The 22,809-nt window shown below is 39.6% G+C and overlaps 1 protein-coding gene across 1 annotated transcript in view; it reads left to right on the forward strand.

Annotated features, from left to right (window-relative positions):
• The window catches only part of LOC100814762 (DNA-directed RNA polymerase 1B, mitochondrial), a 45,888-nt gene extending 23,728 nt beyond the window's left edge, over window positions 1-22,160 (forward strand). The window contains exons 12-19 of the mRNA XM_003531884.5: window positions 12,499-12,583; window positions 12,818-12,970; window positions 13,065-13,139; window positions 19,265-19,354; window positions 19,467-19,514; window positions 20,459-20,573; window positions 20,705-20,808; window positions 21,330-22,160. Of these exons, the coding sequence (XP_003531932.1) occupies window positions 12,499-12,583; window positions 12,818-12,970; window positions 13,065-13,139; window positions 19,265-19,354; window positions 19,467-19,514; window positions 20,459-20,573; window positions 20,705-20,808; window positions 21,330-21,440 (781 nt within the window). The 3' untranslated portion in view covers window positions 21,441-22,160. The remainder of the gene's footprint in view (window positions 1-12,498; window positions 12,584-12,817; window positions 12,971-13,064; window positions 13,140-19,264; window positions 19,355-19,466; window positions 19,515-20,458; window positions 20,574-20,704; window positions 20,809-21,329) is intronic.
• Window positions 22,161-22,809: the final 649 nt, after the last annotated feature.

The raw sequence follows: 22,809 nt of genomic DNA on the forward strand, positions 1-22,809 counted from the left end.
TAATGGCAATGCTATGAGTAGACTGGACAGGTTCCTTTTATCAGATGATTGGCTGGTGCATTGGCCTGATTCTACTCAGTTCGTGCTTGACAGGGACTATTCTGACCACTGCCCCATCCTATTGAAGTCAAAGAACATAGATTGGGGGCCAAAACCTTTCAAGGTTATGGATTGGTGGTTGAAGGATAAGGGTTTTCAGCAACTAGTGCAGCAGCAATGGGGCAATTATCACCCTCCAGGATGGGGAGGATATGTTCTGAATCATAAAATAAAACTCCTTAAACAGTGCTTAAAGCAGTGGAGCTTATCAAATGGTGAAGCTAATGCTAGAAAAGTTAATAATATTAAAAAGGAGTTGAATGCTTTGCAGTGTTGTTAAATGGCGGCCATGGTGGCGCCATGATGGATTTTCATGGCGGTTTTTTGAAAAAACGCCACCGAATAGCGGTGGCGTGGCGGGTTTGGGATGGCGGCGCCATGACGGCCGCCATAGCCATGGCGGTCGTGGCGGTTATGGCGGGGTGGCGGAAAATGGCGTCCCTCCCGCACCCCATACGCGCACCCAGCCGCATCCCTCCCGCACCCCACACGCGCACCCAGCCGCGACACCCGCAGCCGCACGCGCACACAGCCGCGACGACCTCTGGCAGCGACGCACCGGCACAAACGGCGGCGACGAGCTCCGGCAGCGACGCATCTGTCACGAACGGCGGCCTGTAGCGAGGAGTTCTCGCGGAGAAGACGAAGCTGCTGTCGCGAAGAAGAAGAAGGCGTCGCGAGGAAGAAGAAGGCGTAGGTTTTAGTTTTATTTTTGCTGTTTGACACCCCCTGTTTTCTGTCTGCAGCTTTTTTTTTCCTTTTGCTATTTGACACCCCTTTTTACTTTTAACAGTCCTATTTTCTTTTTCGTATTTGACACCACAATTTTTTTTTTCTGTTCAGTCCTCTTTTAAATGGCTGAGTTTATTTGAACTCTTTAATGAGTTTATTTGGTGTTGGTACTTGATTATTGTATGAACTCATGAAACTTTTTTAGTTTATTTGAATGCAATCCTTTGTTTTTTTCAATTTCAATGAGATTATATATATGTTTTTTTTTTTGGTCCGCCATGACATCCGCCATTTTCCACTACGCCATCCGCTATATTTTTATGGCGGATTTTTTACTTTCCGCCATGAACCGCCATCCGCCATTAACAACATTGATGCTTTGGAGACTGGACTAAATGACAGACCTCTATCCCAAGTGGAAGTGAATCTTACGAAATCTCTTCAAGTCCAATTGTGGGAGGCAGCTTATGCATATGAATCTATGTTGAGACAAGAGGCTAGAGTTAAGTGGTTAAAAGAAGGGGACAGCAACTCTACCTATTTCCACAGATTGATCAATCATAGAAGAAGAAAAAATGCTATTCAAGGTATCTTCATGGATGGTGTGTGGGTACATGAACCTTGCAGTGTTAAAAATGCAGCTGTCCTCTATTTCAAGGACAGATTTTCGGAGGAATGTTCTAATAGACCAACATTGGATGGTGTTCACTTCTCTTCTCTTGATCTAAAGAGATAAAGAAAGCCTTGTGTCCAGATTTTCTGAATTGGAGATCAAATCTGCAGTTTGGGATTGTGGGGGGGACAAAAGCCCTGGCCCGGATGGCTTGAATTTTAATTTCATTAAACAGTTCTGGGAGGTTTTGAAACCAGATTTCATGAGGTTCATGGATGAATTTTATATCAATGGATCCTTTCCAAAAGGAACTAATGCTTCATTTATAGCCCTCATCCCAAAGATTAATGACCCTCAATCTTTCAATGATTATAGACCCATCTCCCTTATAGGGTGTGCCTATAAAATTGTGGCAAAAGTTTTGGCCAAGAGGCTGGCCATTGTATTACCTCATCTTATAGATGAAAGGCAGACAACTTTTATGAAGGGGAGACACATCCTTCATGGTGTTTTGATTGCCAATGAGGCTTTAGCTGAGGCCAAATCTAGAAATAAACCTTGCATGGTCTTCAAAGCGGATTTTGAAAAGGCATACGATTCGGTTTCTTGGGGATTTCTTGACTACATGCTCATGAGGATGGGATTTTGTGAAAGGTGGAGGAAATGGATAAATGGTTGTCTATCTACTGCAACCATATCCATTTTAGTTAATGGAAGCCCATCTAAGGAATTTGCTCCTAAGAGAGGTCTAAGGCAAGGTGATCCCCTTGCACTTCTTCTTTTCAATATTGTAGTGGAAGGTCTCACAGGTTTGATGAGGTCAGCTGTGTCCAAGAATCTGTTCAGAAGCTACCTAGTGGGATCTTTAAAAGAAGAAGTGAACATCCTCCAATATGCTGACGATACTCTGTTTTTTGGAGATGCCACTCAGCATAATGTTAGAACCTTAAAATGTGTTCTGAGGTGCTTTGAAGAGGCCTCTGGCCTCAAGATAAACTATTCTAAAAGTCACTTTGGTTGTTTGGGTAAATCTGGAAGTTGGTGCAGGGATGCAGCCCAATTCCTCAACGGCAGTACTATGGATTTTCCATTTGTTTACCTTGGAATTCCAGTAAGGGTGTCTTCTAAGAGCTGGATCGTGTGGCAGCCTATTATAAGGAAGTTTGAAGTCAAACTTGCAAAATGGAAGCAAAGAAGCTTATCTATGGGGGCAGAATCACTCTCATTAATTCAGTCCTATTAGCCTTACCTATCTACTTACTATCCTTCTTTAGGATCCCTAAAAAAGTGGTGCACAAAATTGTTTCCATCCAGAGAAATTTCCTTTGGGGAGGTCACCAAGAGGCCAGCAAGATTCCTTGGGTGAAGTGGGACACAGTTTGTCCTCCTAAGAACAAAGGGGGCCTAGGGATTAAAGACTTATCTAAATTTAATGAGGCTCTACTTGGCAAATGGGGGCTGGGAGCTGGCTAATAACCACAATCAACCTTGGTCTAGAATTTTACTTTCTAAGTATGGTGGGTGGAAGGAGCTGATTTCTGGTGGAAGGAGGAATTTCACTTCCCAATGGTGCAGGATCTGAAGATCATCTTTCAGCAGCAGCACAACAACTGCTTTATTGATAACCTAAAATGGAGGGTGGGAAGGGGGACCAAGATCAGTTTCTGGAAGGATAAATGGCTGGGGGACAACTATAACCTCCAAGGAAAATATCCCCATTTATATTTAATAAGCAAATAACTATTATCTCCTTAGTAGACCGAGAGAGAGAGAATGTCTAGAGAGAGAAACTCCAGCGAGAGAGAGTGCAGAGAGGCAAACACTGGGGAGTGGGAGAGGGTTAGGTATAGAGTGAGGAACACCGAGAGAAATGGAGCGAGTGGATTTCGGGTTCCCCGTCGGATCCACGAGGGCAACAGGGATGGCCAAAAACTAAGCTACAATCGAGCTAATTGGAGGGACAAAAATGATATCTCGTCCTTTTACTTCACACGTATAGCTGAAGGTGTCACAGAACTGGACATCTGGAACCAGTTCAGGAAGTGGGGGGCTGTAAGGGAGATTTTTATTTCTAAGCAAAGGAATAGAAATGGCTGGAGATTCGGTTTTGCGAGATTCACTGGAGTGGAGGATGCGCACAGGCTAGCTAAGCAACTGGACCAGATAATTATAGGAGGTTTGAGGCTGTATGTCAATGTACCTAAATATGGGAGAGATGAGACAAGGAAGGTAGGGGCACAAATGCAACCTGAAAGGATGGACGGAAAGAAGCAGAACGAAAACCTGCACAGGAAACAATATCAAGCCTCGACGGACATGACTTCGTATGCGGAGGTGGTGGCTAGAGGAAAGCGCAACAATAGCCACTCGAGCAAACCTATCAATCAAAGAGGAGAATCTCAGTCATCCCTTCAGCTTGACATTACGGCGACTGATAAGGAATGGTTGCGGAACACATGGGTTGGGCGCTTGAAAAACTTAAGATGGTATGATAGACTTGACGAAGATCCATTGTGGGACTTTGGAGAAGATATAACCCCGAAGTATATTGGGAGTGATATGGTGCTCTTACTGGGCCTCACGGATGAAATGGCAGAGTGCATGGCGAAGGAGATAACGGAGGCAGAAGCACTGTTCTATTCCCTGGAGAAGTGGCACCCTAGCCTTCGACCCGGGAATAGACTGACCTGGGTCCATTGCTGGGGCATTCCTCTTGAAGCCTGGGATAAGAAGAACATTCAGAGGATTGTCTCGGTGCTAGGAGACATGGTGGACATCGACGACGATACAGAAGAGTCTCGTAGGATGGATCGAGCTAGGGTGCTACTTCGTACGTCACGGGGTCCAGCAATCCACCATACGATAAACGTCGATATAAGGGGGGACGCTCACAGAGTGCAGGTTGTGGAGGAAGTAAGTCGTAGTGGTGAGACATGCCAGTGTTGGAGACGGCGATCGGAATGGTCATCGGAGGAAATAGAATCTGATGATAGTGCTTTTGGATCACCGATAAATGAATCATTTGATCCATGCAGAGGTGAAGACAGGTTTCGAACATGGAACCTAGCTGATATGTTGGAGACGGCAAGGAATCCGGCCAAAGATACTGCAGGGACCATCGTTGGACACCAATTGCAGGCGCCGGAAGTTCCAAGTCCACTATTACCCAAAGGTCCATCCATTGATGTTGGACCAATGTATAACAGCATTATTCAGTGGACACAGCTTCGAATTCCGACGGTCCCTGTAACGGATACCTGCAACGAAAAGAGGACCCAACACGTCATATCGCAGGAGGCAGCAACGGAGCTTCAGCAGGGGGAGCTTCAACAAAATCAAAAGAAGGAAGGGGAGCAGGTTGGTGGTGACGTGCAGCTCGAGGAGGACAGCTTTTATCACAGAAAAGGAAACAAAGGAGAAGGAGTGGATAATATTAAAGGAAAGGAGAAGGCACGTGACAACCAGTTGGGAATAGAAGGGGGGGATATTGGGCTGGGCTCCTCTATTTACACCCCCCCACACTAAAAAATTCTAGTGAAAACAGCCCACATGCCATAACTGCTCACACAAACACTAAGCTGAAATTCTTTTCAAGAAGGAGGTTCCAAAAGCAACAAAACACAGCAGGCCCAATGGAACTAGAAGTAAAGGCCCGACAGCAGCACATGACAGAGCCTGAAGGAACTTTGCTTTGTATCGGAAATAACTCCGTAAGTGGGCAAGACAGACAGCAAGCAGATTTCCAAGTTAAAGGGACTCTCATATATCACGAAACTGATAACTCCAAGGCCTCGGAAGCACAAACTATTTGGAACAAGGCAAAGGAGCTGGGGATGACATGGGAGCTGGATCAACAGAAAATAATTGAGAGAATAGAGGAAATGGAGGAAAGGGACTTGAAGGAAGCACACAGGTTGGGAGATAGGGATAAGAGATCATGAATATTATCTCTTATAATATAAGAGGATTAGGGAGGGGAATAAAGTGGGCTGCAATCAGGAGAATGGTCCACAAAGAACAAATTGATTTGCTTTGTATTCAGAAGACTAAGAGAGAAAGCATTCACAGGAGTGCGTGTCAGGCTCTATGGGGAGACAGGGAGATTGGGTGGGAATCGCAACCAGTGAATAACACAGCTGGTGGGTTATTATGTATTTGGAGTGAAAAGGTGTTTAAACTGCAATCGTCAAACATAGGCAGCGGATACATCATGCTAGTTGGCAAATGGCTTAAGGAAGATCAACAAGTATGTATTGTCAATGTATACTCTCCGTGTGACATTCACGGAAAAAGACAACTTTAGGAGACTCTAAAGCAGCTAAAGACTTCACAGAATGGGGACTTATGGTGTATTATGGGGGATTTTAATAATATAAGAAACAATGATGAAAGAGTTGGTAGTTGCTACAGGGAGCAGGGAGATAATAGCATAGAGGAGTTTAATGAGTGGATAGCTGACTTGGAGGTTGAAGAAGCTCCGAGGCTGGGAAGAAAATTCACTTGGTATAGACCGAATGGTTCAGTTAAAAGCAGGCTGGACATATTTCTATTATGACCGGCTTGGATGACTAGATGGCCTGATACTACTCAAAGCATTTTGGACAGAAATTTCTCTGACCATTGTCCAATCATTCTTAGATCGAAAGTCATTGATTGGGGACCCAAACCTTTCCGGGTTCTTGACTGCTGGCTGTTAGACAAAACCTTTAAGGATGTGGTCAAAGAATGTTGGACATCAGGTCATCAAAGTGGATGGGGAGGCTTTGTACTTAAAGAAAAAATAAAAATACTGAAAAGTAGATTGAAGGTATGGAATAAAGAGCATTATGGGGATACATTCAAGAAGGTAAAGCAGCTGGAAGAGGAGTTAAACAGACTTGAACAGATGACAATGGACAGACAGCTTTCACCACAAGAAATGATGACCAGGCGGCAGCTACAGGAAGACTTGTGGGTGACTGCCCACTCACATGAATCCTTACTTAGGCAAAAGTCTCGCTCTAGGTGGATCAAAGAAGGTGACTGCAACTCTAGATATTTCCATCTCATGATGAACGCGTCTCGAAGACAAAATCTGCTCAAAGGTATCATGCTTGAAGGTTCATGGGTGATTGAACCCCAAAGGGTGAAGGAGGCAGTTAGAGAATTTTTCCAACAAAGATTTAATGAACCTGAGCCTATCAGACCAACTCTTGATGGAATTCCATTTCTGAAGATCAATCAGCAGCAGAATGCCATGTTGGTTGGCAGATTTGAGGAGGAAGTGAGAAAAGCAATTTGGGACTGTGGAGGCGATAAAAGTCCGGGCCCGGATGGTCTAAACTTCAAGTTCATTAAAAAGTTTTGGAAAATCATCAAGCCTGACCTCCTTCGCTTCCTTGATGAGTTTTATGTGAATGGTATCTTTCCGAAGGGTGGTAATGCTTCATTCATAGCTTTAATACCTAAGGTGCTTGACCCGCAACAGCTGTCGGAATACAGACCTATTTCGTTAATAGGATGTATTTACAAGATTGTTAGTAAGATCTTAGCTAGAAGATTAAAGAAGGTGATGTCATCTATTATTGACGAAAGACAGTCTGCTTTTATTGAAGGCAGACACTTATTACATGGTGTCCTTGTAGCAAATGAGGTGGTGGAGGAAGCTAAGAGAAAGCAAAAGTCATGCATTGTGTTCAAGGTAGATTATGAAAAAGCCTATGATTCCGTGTCATGGCAGTTTTTAATCTACATGATGAGAAGGATGGACTTCAACCCTAGATGGATTATGTGGATTGAAGGATGTCTAGCCTCTGCATCTATCTCCATTCTTGTAAATGGGAGCCCGACCAAAGAGTTTTCCCCTTCTAGAGGCCTAAGGCAAGGGGACCCCCTTGCGCCTTTCCTATTCAATATTGTAGCAGAAGGCCTAAATGGGCTGATGAGGGAAGCCATTGAGAGAAATATCTACACAAGTTTTTCTGTGGGGTGAGATAAGGTGGATGTTAATATCCTACAGTACGCGGACGATACCATCTTCTTTGGCGAGGCGACAATGGAGAACATTAAAGCAATCAAGATCATATTGAGGGCTTTCGAAATGGTGTCAGGGCTAAAAATTAATTTTGCCAAAAGTAGCTTTGGATCTATTGGCATGCCTGATGTGTGGAAGCAATCTGCAGCTGAGTACTTAAATTGTAACTTATTGGCCACCCCTTTTGTCTATCTGGGGATTCCGATAGGGGCAAACCCGAGAAAGGGTCAGATGTGGGAACCAATTATCCACAAGTGTGAGAGGAGACTAGCAAAATGGAAACAAAGGCATATCTCATTGGGGGGGAGAGTCACTCTTATCCAGTCCATACTAACCTCTATTCCAATCTATTTTTTATCATTTTTCAGGATTCCTAGAAGGGTGGCAGATAGGCTGGTCAGTATACAACGAAGGTTTCTTTGGGGTGCCGGAGAAGACCAACATAAGATTGCTTGGGTCAAGTGGGACGACGTATGTCTACCAAAGAACAAAGGAGGCTTGGGAATAATGGACATCACAAAATTCAATCTTGCGTTACTTGCTAAATGGAAGTGGAATTTATTCTACCACAATGGAGAGTTATGGGCAAGGATTCTGGATTCAAAATATGGAGGTTGGAGGGGTCTTGATGCAGCAACGATCGATAATAATGCCTCATTATGGTGGGCAGATCTTAAATTAGCCCTTCATAATCCCCAACATGAGATGGTGTTAAAGGGAGGGCTAACATGGAAGGTGGGGAATGGAACTAAAATCAAGTTTTGGGAGGATCATTGGGGCTTTGGAGACACATCACTGCTGGCAAAATACCCCAGTTTGTACCTAATTTCAGACCAACAGCACAACTATATTCAGGAGATGGGTCAGCAAACAGACAAAGGGTGGGAGTGGAAATTTAAATGGAGAAGACACTTGTTCGACAGAGAGCTTGAGATGACAGATTGCTTCCTTACTGAAGTTGCTTGCAGCAGTATCCAGATTCACAAAAAAGATGAGTTGATCTGGAAATCAGAGCCTACTGGACAATATTCGGTAAGAAGCGCCTATAATATGCTCAATGGAGTGGATGTTGAGGAGGATAATGGGTGGGTGTTTGAGGAGTTATGGAAGATTCGAGTCCCAACTAAAATCACTACTTTTGCATGGAGGTTATTAAAGGAGAGACTACAAACGAAGGCAAATTTGAGGAGGAGAAGGGTGGCAATTAATGATCCATTATGCCCATTTTGTGGTAATTCTGAGGAGAATGAAGCGCATGTATTTCTGACATGTGACAAAATACTCCCATTATGGTGGGAATCTATGAAATGGGTCAACCTTCATGGAGCTTTTCCGCAGAAACCGTGGCAGCACTTTTCCCAGCATGCATTCTGTTTTCCTAGCAAAATTCGTATTAACCGATGGAGAAGTTGGTGGCTGGCCCTCACATGAACAGTGTGGCAGCACCGGAATAAAATCATCTTCTCAAATGAAACTTTTGATGGAAACAAATTAATGGAGGATGCTATTTTTACATTATGGACATGGCTGAAGAACTTTGAGAAGGACTTTGCTCTCACTTACAGCTATTGGTCGTCTAACATAGCAGCAGGATTTGTATTTTCAGGGGGGTAGAAACCATAGACAGTGGGTGTTGTAGGTCTTTGTAATACCTAGCTTTGGTTCCTTGCGAGACTGCTATTAGTCTGAGCTTGGAACCATGTTGCTGGCAAGCTAGTCTAATTACATGTACTGTTTGGTACCTCTGGTACTCACTATATATATAATATATTTTCTTTGCTGATAAAAAAAAAAAAATATTTAATAAGCAAACAGCAGACTTCTTCAATCAAATTCTATGGGAGACTTTGTGGAGGACAGATGAGAATGGAAGTTATCATGGAGAAGGGATTTTTTTGATCATGAAGTTGAAATGGTAGCTGATTTCCTAGCTGAGATTGATTCTGGCCACATACACCAATCCAGCAGGGATGTCCTTTGGTGGAAGCCTGACCCTAATGGTCTATTCTCAACAAAATCTGCCTACAAAGTGTTGCAGGAGGCTCATAATAATGATAGTGAAGACAATGCTCTCAAGATTATGTGGAAATTGAAAATTCCCCCAAGAGCGAGTGCTTTCTCTTGGAGACTTCTCAAGAATAGACTCCCTACTAGGGACAATCTCAGAAAGAGACAAGTCACACTGCCTTCTTACAGCTGTCCTCTATGTGATCATGAAGAAGAATCGATCAATCATCTTATGTTCAACTGTTCAAAGACTAGGAGTCTTTGGTGGGAGCCAATGAGATGGGTTAATAGAGTGGGTCCTCTTTCCATAGACCCAAAGAATCACTTTTTGCAATTCTCTCAGTGGAATAGCCAAACTTGTACAATCAACAGATGGGAATTTCTGTGGATAGCCCTGTCCTTGTCCATTTGGCACCATAGAAATGGCATGATATTCAAGAACCAGCCTTTTATTCCTGAAAAGGTCATGGATGATGCCTTATTCCACTCCTGGTCCTGGCTAAAATGTGTGGAGAAGGGTTTCCAACTGCATTTTAATTTCTGGTCAACCAATTTGAAGGATGCTTTTTCCTAGAGGGGATGGGTTTGTATTATATTGTGGTCTGTCTATTGATTCCTCCTAGCGGGGTTCAGACTGTAATTGTCTTGTCTTTATCATTGTATTTTCAGTACACCTAGTACTGAATTTCATATATAATATATTGATATTTGCTGTGCAAAAAAAAAAAAACAGATTTTCCCTCCTATTTGTTAATTCTGTTTTGTACTTATGAAGGGTTAGAGGTTTATAAACACTTCCTTGTAACTAACTTTGTAACTATCAGATTCCATAATATCAGTTCCCTTTCTCTACATTTTACTCTTCACTCAGTCTAAAACATCTTACTCCTCTCAATGCCATTGATCTACGCTTAGCACCATTTGATAGTCTTGTGCAAGATGCTTTGTGGAGGTATGACACTTAGCCCCACTTCCTGGCACTCAGCATAACTTATTAGGGGCTCTACCCAACTTGGGTCAACATCTTCTTCAATTTTGCTCTAATTAAGGAATCTTGGTTCCACATCCTCCATGGACATTAAATGCATTACGGTTGAGTTTCCCTTCCAATTCCTTTGTATCTCTTGGTTCTTGTGCTTGCTAGGGGCTCTCCAAGGTCTTCGAATGCATCTACAAGTTTATCCTCAATGCCTTCCTTAGCAAGCCTTATTAGGTCTCTATTACGGAAGCACTTGAATCTATGACCATTCGAGCCATGAGGAATCAACTGATAAATGGAGAAATTCTTGGGGGTGGGTGTCATTGGAAGAGGCTTCTCGCACCAGTTTAGTGATAGTGTGTGAAATGCATGCTCCAATAATTAGGAGCAAATTAGCATTGTGATGGTCATTAGAGGACAACTATGCAAATTGACTAGGCACACCAGTGAAAGGACTCATGATGGCAGGGGAAACAAGGCGAACACTGGTTGTGGGGTACTATTCGCTTGGGTAGAGCATAGCGGAAAAAGGGAACCTGAACTCCTAATACCATATAGAAAGGATATATTAAATGTTTGTTGTATGCCCTGACATTCTCTTTATTTATAATAACATATTAGGGTACAACAGGATCAATCATAAATTCAGCAGAATCAATCTAAATCCCTAATTTGTTGTAATGTATGATGTAATAAATGTGCTTTTCTAACACAATTAGTGTCATCTAATCTAGGAAGCAATATGAAGAGTGGTCTTTCTTGATTTTGGTTTGATTATATTTCCTAATTTCTTTCCTTAATTAGGACATGGGCTTGTCCTAATAGTTCTACATTACTACTTGATCTAATTCTTTGAATTACAATTGATGAATAGAAAAGTAAATTGTACTGTTGGAAATGAAATTTTAAGAAGTTGAATTACAGAAGAGTTGAGATTAGCTATACTAAGCCTACTTTCATGAAATAAAGAAGGAAAGGGCTCATAGAGGGTGTGGCTCTACTCTACTTAGGTAGAGACAGAAGAAAAAAGAAATGCAATTCTAAAGGTTACAGAATGATTTAGATTTAAACTCGTCGCCAGGCTGGCTGATAAAGAAGAGGGCGACGGATAAGGTCGAAACGGCTAGCCAAGCAAGGTTCTTTTCATTCCCGCAGTTGGCTAACCAGGGAATGAAAGACTTCAGTAAGCCTGCTGGCCTTGCTTTCAGCAATCCTCAAGAATAGCTCCTGTTCTTTCTTTCTTCCGTTCCACTGCGTTCTTGATGCGGGTAGCCAAGCGTGAAGCAGACTTAATCATCTCATCTCTTCGCACTGTCTCGTCTGCGAGCTCCTTCTTCTTTCGCTCCAGCTCCAGTTAACAAGAAAACTAACTAACTGTAACTAAGTTTGTTACAGTGTGGCAGCTGCCACCTAACTGAAAAGAGAAAGAAAAAACACGAGTGAAGTATACTCTAATACCTAGTGTAAGTAGGTTATTGTGCATTACGTTTTCAGCACATTATAATGCTAATCAATTTAATATCCTATTATTCAGAGTTTTTATTCTCTCCTTCTCTAGTTGTTTTAGTTGGAAACCCCAAGGCCTTAGAAACCCCACCCTGAATCCCATACTTCCAATGTGGGACACAAGTCCAATACCAATTGGATCATCCCATCCCACCACGCTTCACATCTCTGGTGCTCATGTGGACTGTCTATGCACTAGCCCTTTGACTATTCTTGAGTGAATACTGCAATCCTTGAATCACCAGCCATGTCACTCGTTCAGTTGAGAGGCATGGTGAAAAAGTTATGGTACCAGTTTAAAAGAACTTTGGGAGAATCACACCACAAAAGCTAGCTATTATAGTTGGAGAGTTTAAGGCCCCATAAAGGGGAGCCAGTTACATTGTAATCTTTCCCCCAATAGTGACCCATGTGACCCTATTAAATATTAATAATACTGCATGTTTATTCCTTTATATATGAATAATCTGTATTAACTTTAATTTCTGTTGCTAGTTGGAAATAAATTTACTTGTTTTGATTTCTTTGACTTTGGTAATATGGTGGCAGAGTACTTGAAATCATGAAAAGGGATGCAGAGAAAGATCCCCAAACTAATCCAAATGCATTGCATGCTAGGCGTTTAATCAACCAGGTTTCTTTTTATTTCAAGTTTCAAAATGTTATTTTGTTTTTTTGAATGTTTCACTCTGGAATATTTGAAGATCGAATGGTAGGAGCTTTTAGACCAATTATCAACACCATTGTTGACTTATCAGACATGAGTTGTAAAAGTGGCTTTTATTTTTTTTCTTTGTAATATGGAAGGACATACATATGTGTCAGCCTCCGACATATATCAACTAAACACTATCATAATTAACATTAGGTGGACCGAAAGTTGGTGAAGCAAACAGTGATGACATCAGTCTATGGAGTGACTTACATTGGGGCCAGGGACCAGATAAAGAGGAGGCTAAAGGAGCGTTGTGCAATTGAGGATGATGTAGAGCTGTTTGCTGCTTCCTGCTATGCAGCAAGAGTATGAAAATTTAATTCAATGGAGTTGTATGTTAACATTTCTAAATCTGTTCTATTATTTAGTTTACTTTTACTTATTAGTCATTGTTTTATAGACCACTCTCACCGCCTTAGAAGAGATGTTTGAGGCTGCAAGGAGTATTATGAGTTGGCTAGGTGATTGTGCGAAGGTATGCCTAATTTTGTGGGATTATCATTGCTTAAAAAAATGAGTGACTGATTTAACTGTTCATCGTTGCGGAATATAGCTAATGTGAACAGATAACTTATATATAATTTGTTATATCTATTATATTTGCCTCATCACTATTTAATATACTTTTCATTGTTTGTTTTTCTAGTTTATTTTAATTATGTATGTGTAATCTTATTCTTCTCAAATATTTTTCAGATACAATTTGTTAGAAAATATTGAGACTATCAGATCTTTTAGAAGTTTGTGGCTAACACTCATTGAGCTCTTAATAAGTATATATATTTTTTTCACAATTGGAGATTTTGTTTATTTTTGTTGGTGTTGGAATTCTTACTATTCTACACTGCCCTCTTTTACTAGGAGCTTAGTTGCCTTCTACATATCAGCCAAAGAACATTCTATTAGGAATCTTACTCTAACAAAGATGATTATCACACACTCAAAATCGGTGCAGTAGGCAAATCAGAGTCAAAGAGAAAGAAGTGAGAAAAGATTGAGAGAATTATCTAGAATATGGAAAGAACAAATGTACCCAAAGGAGCACTCTCCTTTCACACTGGATAATCCCAGTTGTATATCCAAGTTCTTATAAAAGATAATCCCATCTCAGTATATAGAGGCCTATATATAATAGAGAACCCCCACACTAACAGCTAGCCAACTAACTCCCCCTTTTTAAAACTATTTTCCCTTTTTATTCTTCCTTCTATAATAGACTTGTAATTATTTGGGAAATTAATTCTCATGCACAACACATTCTAATAGTGATCTTGAGGATCTAGTGTAAGAGTTAGAGAAATTTATGCAATGTATTTTTTTTTTAGAGATTTGCACCTTACCGGCCTTTTCATTTCATTTCATCCATCATTACTTTTGGCATGTTTTGCACAACCTATTTTTGTGGATCACTTTTCTATGTATTGAATCGAGAGATGATAGAATGGAATAGCTTGAGTTGTGTGAACATGCCCAAACTTATGTCTCAGGCCTTTGAAGCTTAAAGATTTTGTTTGGGGGGGGGGGGGGGGGGGGGGCTTTAGGACTTTTTACCATTCCCTAGAAGTTTCTATTAGCTGGTTACAGCTGTCTTCAACCATACAATTTTCCTTTGATTTTTATTTTGTTTTCTTACTTGGAGATCTGAACCCAGTCTCGAATTTGGGTATCAATTAGCTTGTTTGTCATCATTTTGGTGCTTTCATTTTGCATCGCAACTACCAAATCTACAATGGAACTCAAAGATGCTTTCTTGGCTATGGCTGCTGAAATCGAAACGTTGCAGGTGAGATGGGACTCACGACATGAGCAGCTCCAAAACACCATGGATGCTACGAATGATGCTTTACATGGGGTTCTTAGTTCTATCCTGGAAAAAATCACAGCTATTCTTGTGGGCTTCAATCTTGTGGCTTCATCCACCACTACACCCACCATTTCCCTATCCAGCATCTTCCATGTTGGCCCAGATGGTTCCATCCAGGTGTGGTGACTATCGTCCCCTATGGGCTTTCACACTCCTACCCCTACACCTTTCTTAAACCAAAACCAAAACTTCTCTCCACTCCTTAACCCATCTTCCACAAATCCTTTTCTCCAACCCAACCAATTTCCCCCCAAGAATTAGTTGTGGTGACTATTGTCCCCTATATGGGCAATCCTTTTACAACGATTCCTCGTGTCTCAAAACTCAGGCACCAACTAAAACTCTGCTATTCATCTTCATAAACTGCATTTGTCCTCTTTTGATGGTTCTGAGCCCCTGGACTGGTTGTTCTAGGCTGAGCAATTCATCACCTTATATTAGATCCCCTTGGACCAAAGGATTGCCGTGGCTGTGTTCTACATGAAGGGTGACGCCCTATGGTGGTTCAAATGGATGCACAATAATAATCAATTAGTCGATGTGTTGGATGTAGATGTTTGATTGAGGCAGAGTCAACCACAACCTGTTTGTTGTAATGCTTCAACCTGGCTTTATGAGCTAGAAGGAGCGAACTTATTTAGGAATTTGAAGAGGAACCTATTTGCTACTGATTAGGGTTACAACAGACTCAATCACAAGGTAGGCCATGAAGAGCATCTAGATGTTCGTGACGAGTGACTGGATCTCCAATGGAGGAGAGAAAAATTGCCAAGGCTTTTAGACGAACCAAAAATTCTGACATAGTTTTACCTTCTGGAGATGTATTGTGTAATTGATTAGCATGAGCTTGCATATGCACATCAAAATGTCCGTGAAGCTTTTCACATAGCTCCCAAGAATGGACGCAACCAATCATTTGTATGAGAATGCTAGTCGCCAATGTTGATTGAACCAAGAAAAAAGTAATTGATCCTGTTGCTCCCTAATTAGATATGCAGGATTGACAACCAAAATTGTGATCAAATTTTAACACTGGAGGAATGTTAGAATTAACAAAAAAGGAGTGAAGACAGTACCTTTGATCACTAGATCAATTTCTGTCGTCAAAGAAGAAAATGATCTTCAATGAGTTTCTTGCTGATTGTAATGGGTGCATTTGCAATAAATGATTAGTGAAATCATTAAATCGATACATAGACACACTTCTTGTTACAATGACTAAGCTATGAATATGTAAAGAATGGATTGGATCTAACTTAATCTCAAAAGTTAACTTAAGGGAGGAGGATTACCTAAGTTTTGCAAGGAGTATTCTAGTCATATTTCTAGTTGATGTGGGACATCTTACCACATCCCTTGTGCTCAGGACTAGATATCTTGCTTGTGAATTTTGCAAGATACATTTGTGGTGGCCCAACATCTACTGTTAAGCTCTAGTACCATTTTGGAATTGAACTAGGAATATGTTAATTGACTACTCTTTGCCATTGGCTAACATGGATCAACTTTCTAGATTTTTTGGGAAGCGAGAGTCTTCTTGCCTTATTTGCTGTCTTCACAGATCTTAATATGAGATTGGGATCAAACAATCACCTAAAGCTTGATTTGGAAGATTCAACAATTTGATATGCTACAGTGTGAGATAGAACACTCAGCCTTCTACTGCCATTTTGTTGAAAGGGTGCATGTACTTGATTGTGTATGTCAACGATATTGTCATTATAGGTAACGGTGATAGCTGAAGATTGAAATTTGACAGATTTCATATTTGTATTTATATATTCATCTCTACCTGGTTCTAAATTGCATCTGCAACTGCAATTGTGGTCACAATGTAAAGGTTTTTTGAATTATTGCAACTGTAAAAAGGATAAAACTGAGGGATATTTGTGTGAAAACCGTGTGTCAGAGTACACAATGGATGCTCTATTATATAGTGGATATTACAATAAATACTGATAATTAGAGGATATTCAGTTTCCTTTAAATCAGATATGTTTCCTATAAATCAAATTCTAATAAACCTATACATTAAATATTTCTGATTCTCAACACTCCCCCTCAATGGAGTAAGGGACTTGAATTTTTAAATAAAGTACTTGTGTATTGTGAGAGTATTATCTTATTCCAGGCTGAACCCGTTCGGACTTATCAGGACTGTCCATCACCCTGGTGGCATCTTCCTTTAAATCAGATATGTTTCCTATAAATCAAATTCTAATAAACCTATACATTAAATATTTCTGATTCTCAACACTCCCCCTCAATGGAGTAAGGGACTTGAATTTTTAAATAAAGTACTTGTGTATTGTGAGAGTATTATCTTATTCCAGGCTGAACCCGTTCGGACTTATCAGGGCTGTCCATCACCCTGGTGGCATCTTCCTTTGGCTTATCTTCCATTGTTGGAACTTGTCATCAAGCGATCAGTAACCAGAACCGTATTAGGTGTGGATTAGAGTAGGAGAGGACCATGAACCAATGTCTTGTCATTCCCTCCATACAAATTTGAGCTAGGGAAATGTGCATTTCTGGTGGGGTGTTTTGAACAGAAAAATAGGTTTCCATTTTAGCTAACCACCCTATAGGGTTGTTGCCCGTAAATGGGAGAAGATCAACGCGCTTCAAGTACAGATTGCCATCGTCAGGGGCATGGCGGAGTGGACTGTCGGAGATGGAAGAACGAGACTCATGCATCTCGTCGCAGAGGATGGAAATAGACTTCGAGAGCTCGCTGATGGAGGAGACGAGTGAATCGAGCTTGGAAGATTGGGTGGAAATGGAAGATTCATGTGATTGAAGAGCGAGTTTGATGGCGGCGAGGTCAGCCTCCACAGCATCAAGACGTTGAGATGTCATTCTAGTGCACATATGAAGAAATAGTAAGAATGAAAGAAGAATAAGTGGAGAAGGGAAATATCTGAGAGCTAAAGCTCCGCCAAGTGTGAGAAAGTCTCTACACTCCCAATTCTATTACAGATCCCAAAAGTGGCTGAATAAGCGGTTTTTTAAATGAGAAATTTTAGTAGAATCATTTCCTGTATTGACTATATCATCAACATAGGCTACTAGATAAACACATCAACTAAGAGAAGTATGACAGTAGAGGACTAAATGATTTACTTCATTAGTCTAAAAAAAAACTTCGTACCCCATTGCCCAGAGGCTCTTCGCTATGCGAAGGTATGGGGGAGGGATGTTGTACGCAGCCTTACCCTTGCATATGCAAAGAGGCTGTTTCCGGATTCGAACCCATGACCAACAAGTCACCAAGGCACAACTTTACCGCTGCACCAGGGCTCGCCCTCACTTCATTAGTCTAAAATTTTGAACAAAATTTCATTTCTCAAATCAAGCTTGTGGAGACTGTCTAAGCCTACGATGAGATCAACAGTGTTTACAATTCAATTAGACTCTCCTTGAGCAACAAACCCTTAAGTCTGCTCTCTATATGAAGAAATGCATCTTTTATTGTGCAACTTATAAGTGGCAAATGATGAATAGTAGTCATTGCAAGAAAGACGAATTGAACTTACTTTTGTCATAGGGTATCACTATAGTCAACAGCATAAATCTTAGTGGGCTGACCCTTTGACCACTAATTATGCTTTGAGACGATCAACTTCACCATATGAACAAACTTTAATGACATACACCCATCTAGAATGAACAGTTGTCTTGCCAAGAGGAAGAATAAACTCCCCAAGTACCAATGTGGTGAAGAGCATGCATTTCATCAATCATGGCTCATTGCCATCTAGGATGATCAAGTGTTTTACAATTTTTTTTTAAAATTTAAGTAGAAGATAAACGATGATAGCTTAAAAAATTGTAAATAGGGTGAGTATTTTGGGTAGATTGAATACCTTTCCTATTAGCAATTAACCATTTTGAAATTTTCGCCAAGCAGATTCATAGTAGGAGTTATTGATTATGGCATAATTCACATGGAGTTTCATGTAACGTTGGATCAATAACCTGTGCCATGTGTTGATATGTGATAAGAGAAACTAGACACTTCCTTCTAGAATCCTTATTTGAAATTTAAATTTAAAATAAAAGCACATAGATGTGTAGTTTCAAACAATCACCATGGTATGTTGGTACCATTTAGGAGAAACTGCTTCTCAATCATTTTTTGACAAAGATCTTGAAAAACTTTGTATTTCGTGGAATGGTGGTGGCACAATCCAAGGATGGTGTCTTAATTTTCTAGAGAAAGTATACCATGGACATCCTTGAGGAATTAGGCCTACTATATGGCGAGCTTGTTGATACCCCTATAAATCCAAGTATCAAGCTTTTTGCCAAATTAGGGTATATTGCCAAATGTCAATTCAAATGGCAACTAGTGTATATATTCACCAAGTCATTGAGAGGTCCATGGGGACAAGCACGGTCATATGTTTTATATGCTCCATCTTGTCTTATTATTCTGTGCATCTACAATTGAGTTTTGCAACGTAGTTTAGCCACACATTTTACCAAATGCCATTTTTTTCTCTCTAAAAAAAATGCTAAAGGTATTGAAATGTGATACAAAAATTGTATGTGGTTATTCAAACACTATGTTCTTGTTTTTTTTCACTCTAAAAAAATGCTAAAGGCATTGAAATGTGATACAAAAATTGTATGTGGTTATTCAAACACTATGTTCTCATGTTTTACTATACATTATGCTTTGACCTGTTTACATCTCAATCATTGTAATGATTGAAATTTTGAACATGGAATAGGTGATAGCCTCCACTAACCAAGCAGTCCAGTGGATCACTCCCCTTGGTCTTCCAGTAGTACAACCCTACCGACAGTTTGGAAGACATCTTGTAATTTTCTCAACTGTCGGCCTATTTTTTTTCATTCTCTCTTTTAGTCAAATAAACCAGAAGTAGTTGACAAATTGCTGTCACTAATATGGTAATTGGATGTGATATACAGATCAAGACTTCCCTTCAGATATTGACATTACAACGGGAGACTAACAAGGTATGTATTGACTTTGGAACTAATTGTTCAATTTCATGTCTGAATAAGATCCCATATTTTGCAAGATGCATGATGCATCACCATATCAACTTAGAATGGTTCATGTTTTCAAGGGCTTAGTTGCACTATCCAATTCATTTGTGTACTTAACGCTGCATCAGTATGCTATTATTTTTCAAAACCTGCACTGCCCTTGGGGCAATATAGAAGGAAGTATCTTGCCCTAGCCATACCTTTGAAAGAACCATTTATTTTTATTTTATTTTATGTGTCTGTGGATAAAGTAGAGCATTGTTTGGTAAAAAGGGAATAGAGGGAGTAGAAATAGGTAGGAGAGAAATGGATAAGGATTAGAGTGGAAGTATGGCTTGTTTGGTTTAAAAGAAATAGAATGAAAATAAAATTGAGATTGTTTGGTTTGAAAGAGAGGAAAGTAAGGAAATTAGATTATTACTAAAAATATCATTTTACCCTTTAAATATGTAATTGTTACTTTTCTTTATTTTTCATCCATAGCCCCTACTATGGGTTGCCATATAATCGATTATATTATATAGATATAATGGATTATATGGCAGTATGATCTATTTGGTAGAACACGAGTAGCACGAGAAAGTGAGGGAGTTAGTTCAGTAAAACGTCAATTATCCATGCTATTTCTTCACATATGAAAGGGGGGATACACTTGTGTGCGGCCCACTGTTTTTTTTTAATTCTCTCCTCTGTATTTCTCACCTACTAAATGAGTGAAATTCGCTGCCTCACCCCTATTTCTCTTCCCTCTGCCATTTCTTTCCTATTTCATGCTCTTACCAAACAAAGTGTAAAGCAGAGCAGTCTTCATTATTCATGGGTCATTATTTTATTTAATTTGCTTATATTAGATTAATTATTGAGAAATATTTTAAGCTAAGCTAAATATAACATCCATACTATTGTTACAGGTCATGGTTAAACGGCAGAGAACAGCTTTTCCCCCAAATTTCGTTCACTCTCTTGATGGTTCTCACATGATGATGACTACAGTTGCTTGTAAAAAAGCAGGGTTGAACTTTGCAGGTGCTTATTGGTTTATATAACACGCACATATACAGTCATATGTGAATGAAATTTGTTTGTGCTCTTGTTATGTACATCAATGTTGACTTTTGATTAGGAATTTAAATTTGTAAATCGATGCTTAAATGCAGGGGTTCATGATTCATATTGGACACATGCGTGTGATGTTGATGAAATGAACAGGATACTCAGGGAAAAGTTTGTTGAACTCTATGATGCTCCAATATTGGAAAATGTAAAGTATTTTGTATCTTTATTTACAGGCTTTTTTATTGGGTTAAATGTGCCGCCTTGTAAGTTGGTGACTTGGACATACCTTAGGACTAGATTGCCAAGAACCAAGCATTTTCTTCAAATCATACTCTTAACTTTTGGTCAATGCTTTTACGTTGTCATTAAATACAGTTAAACTTTCTTCTTTGGGATTTCTGTACAATGAAACTAATTACGTAGCAGATTGTATTCATGTTGAACTGGTAATTATGTCAAGTATTTATTTTTTATCGTGTATCATCTAACCTACCTTTCTACTTGACCAAATTAATCAACGTAGAAAACTCAATTTTATGGTATCTTTGGGTTCATGTTACTTTTGGAATTTATTATTTTACTTATTGTGTACAAGTAAATTTGTCATTGGATACCAAATGACTAGGTTGTTTAATTTTCTTTTACTTGGTTGTTTAATTTATTTATTATTATTATTATTTTTTTGACTTGGTTGTTTAATAGTTCCTTGTTTACTTGTAAATGCAGTTGTTGGAGAGCTTTCAAAAGACTTTTCCCGCATTGAACTTCCCTCCCTTACCCGAACGAGGTGACTTTGATCTTCAGGAGGTTTTGGAGTCTACCTATTTTTTTAACTAGTCTCTCAGAAACTTAGGTTACTTAACCTAGTTCTAACTTCTCCTTTGGAGATAAAGTCCAATAGCGTGAAATTTGTATGTATATATATGCATGGGATTGAGAAAGCCCCAACGACAACAGTCATGGAGAAGAAAGAAGTGTGTGAAGCAAGAACTAGGTTGCCAAATTAGTACCTTCAGGAATATTGTACTTCTTTTCTACGCTTCCTTGAAGAGATGTCCCATAGTTGGAACTCAAGTTGTCTTCCAAATCTGCTATTTTATAGAATGATGATACAAGGAATGAGGTGATCTAACTTGGATTTGTCATGAAAGAAAGAGGCCCTCCACATATGGTTTTACATATTTTGAAGTTTACTCTCAAATCAAGAAGTGTATACTGCAGCCAAATCTGTTTTATTTCATGGTTGATGGTAACATTGACTAATGAAAGATTGGAGCACTGGTAATCATTTCTGGTGATTTCTCAGATCTGGAAGCTTCAGTCTGCTTGCTTGGCTTTCCCTCTTGCAAAGCAGCCAAAATCAAGTTTGTTGGCAAGGTCTTTTGTTTTGCTGCTTTTATACATTGTATTTTATTTCATTCTTTTTGGGAAGGGATTAGTAGTATGTGTAACTTTTTGTCATATTTGTTCTTACACTGGATTTTCTATTATTTGAATTGAATATATGTAATGCAAATAAATAACAAAGGAAAAAAACTTCTTACTTACGGTTTCAAATTGTACATGGACGTATGCCGTTTTGTTTCCTCATACCCTCATTGGTTGTTTCGTGCTTTAAATGGACGGCAGACGAAGTTAAAAGGTAGTTAAAGCTTAAAAGACATGTTGCAAGAGATTGATAATAGTTTGATTTACTTTGGGAGTATGTTGGCCAATTCATAACCAATCATATCCAAACCATTTTAAATCCATTTTAATGAATTGATTTTACATCCAAATTCAGTTTTTGGAATACAATCCAATTATTTGGATATTTTATTTGATTTTCAAATTTTATAGCATTCCTTTGTAGAACAACTTTAGTTGAGGTTGGTCGAAAAACATGATTGGTCGATGTGGCAAAGGTTTTTTTTGGACGATGTTGTTGATAGTTTTTTCAATCATTGATAGTGATGTTTTTTGATAGGCTATTTTTTTGGCTGACATTGTTTATGGTTTTTTTTGTAACATCTTAGATTATTGAAATCTTGATGGCTCTCACTCTATAACATTTCACATAGTGACACTTCACTCAACTTCCTTGTTGGTTAGAACCCTCAAGCATTGAGAATCCTCCATGGATATCCCTTTTCGAGACCTCAACAATTTGTTTCAGCTGCTTTCATGATAAATGACTATTCCTACAAACTAACATGAGACTTTTTAG

This window comes from Glycine max, chromosome 8, assembly GCF_000004515.6.
Source record: "Glycine max cultivar Williams 82 chromosome 8, Glycine_max_v4.0, whole genome shotgun sequence".
Lineage (NCBI taxonomy): Eukaryota > Viridiplantae > Streptophyta > Magnoliopsida > Fabales > Fabaceae > Glycine > Glycine max.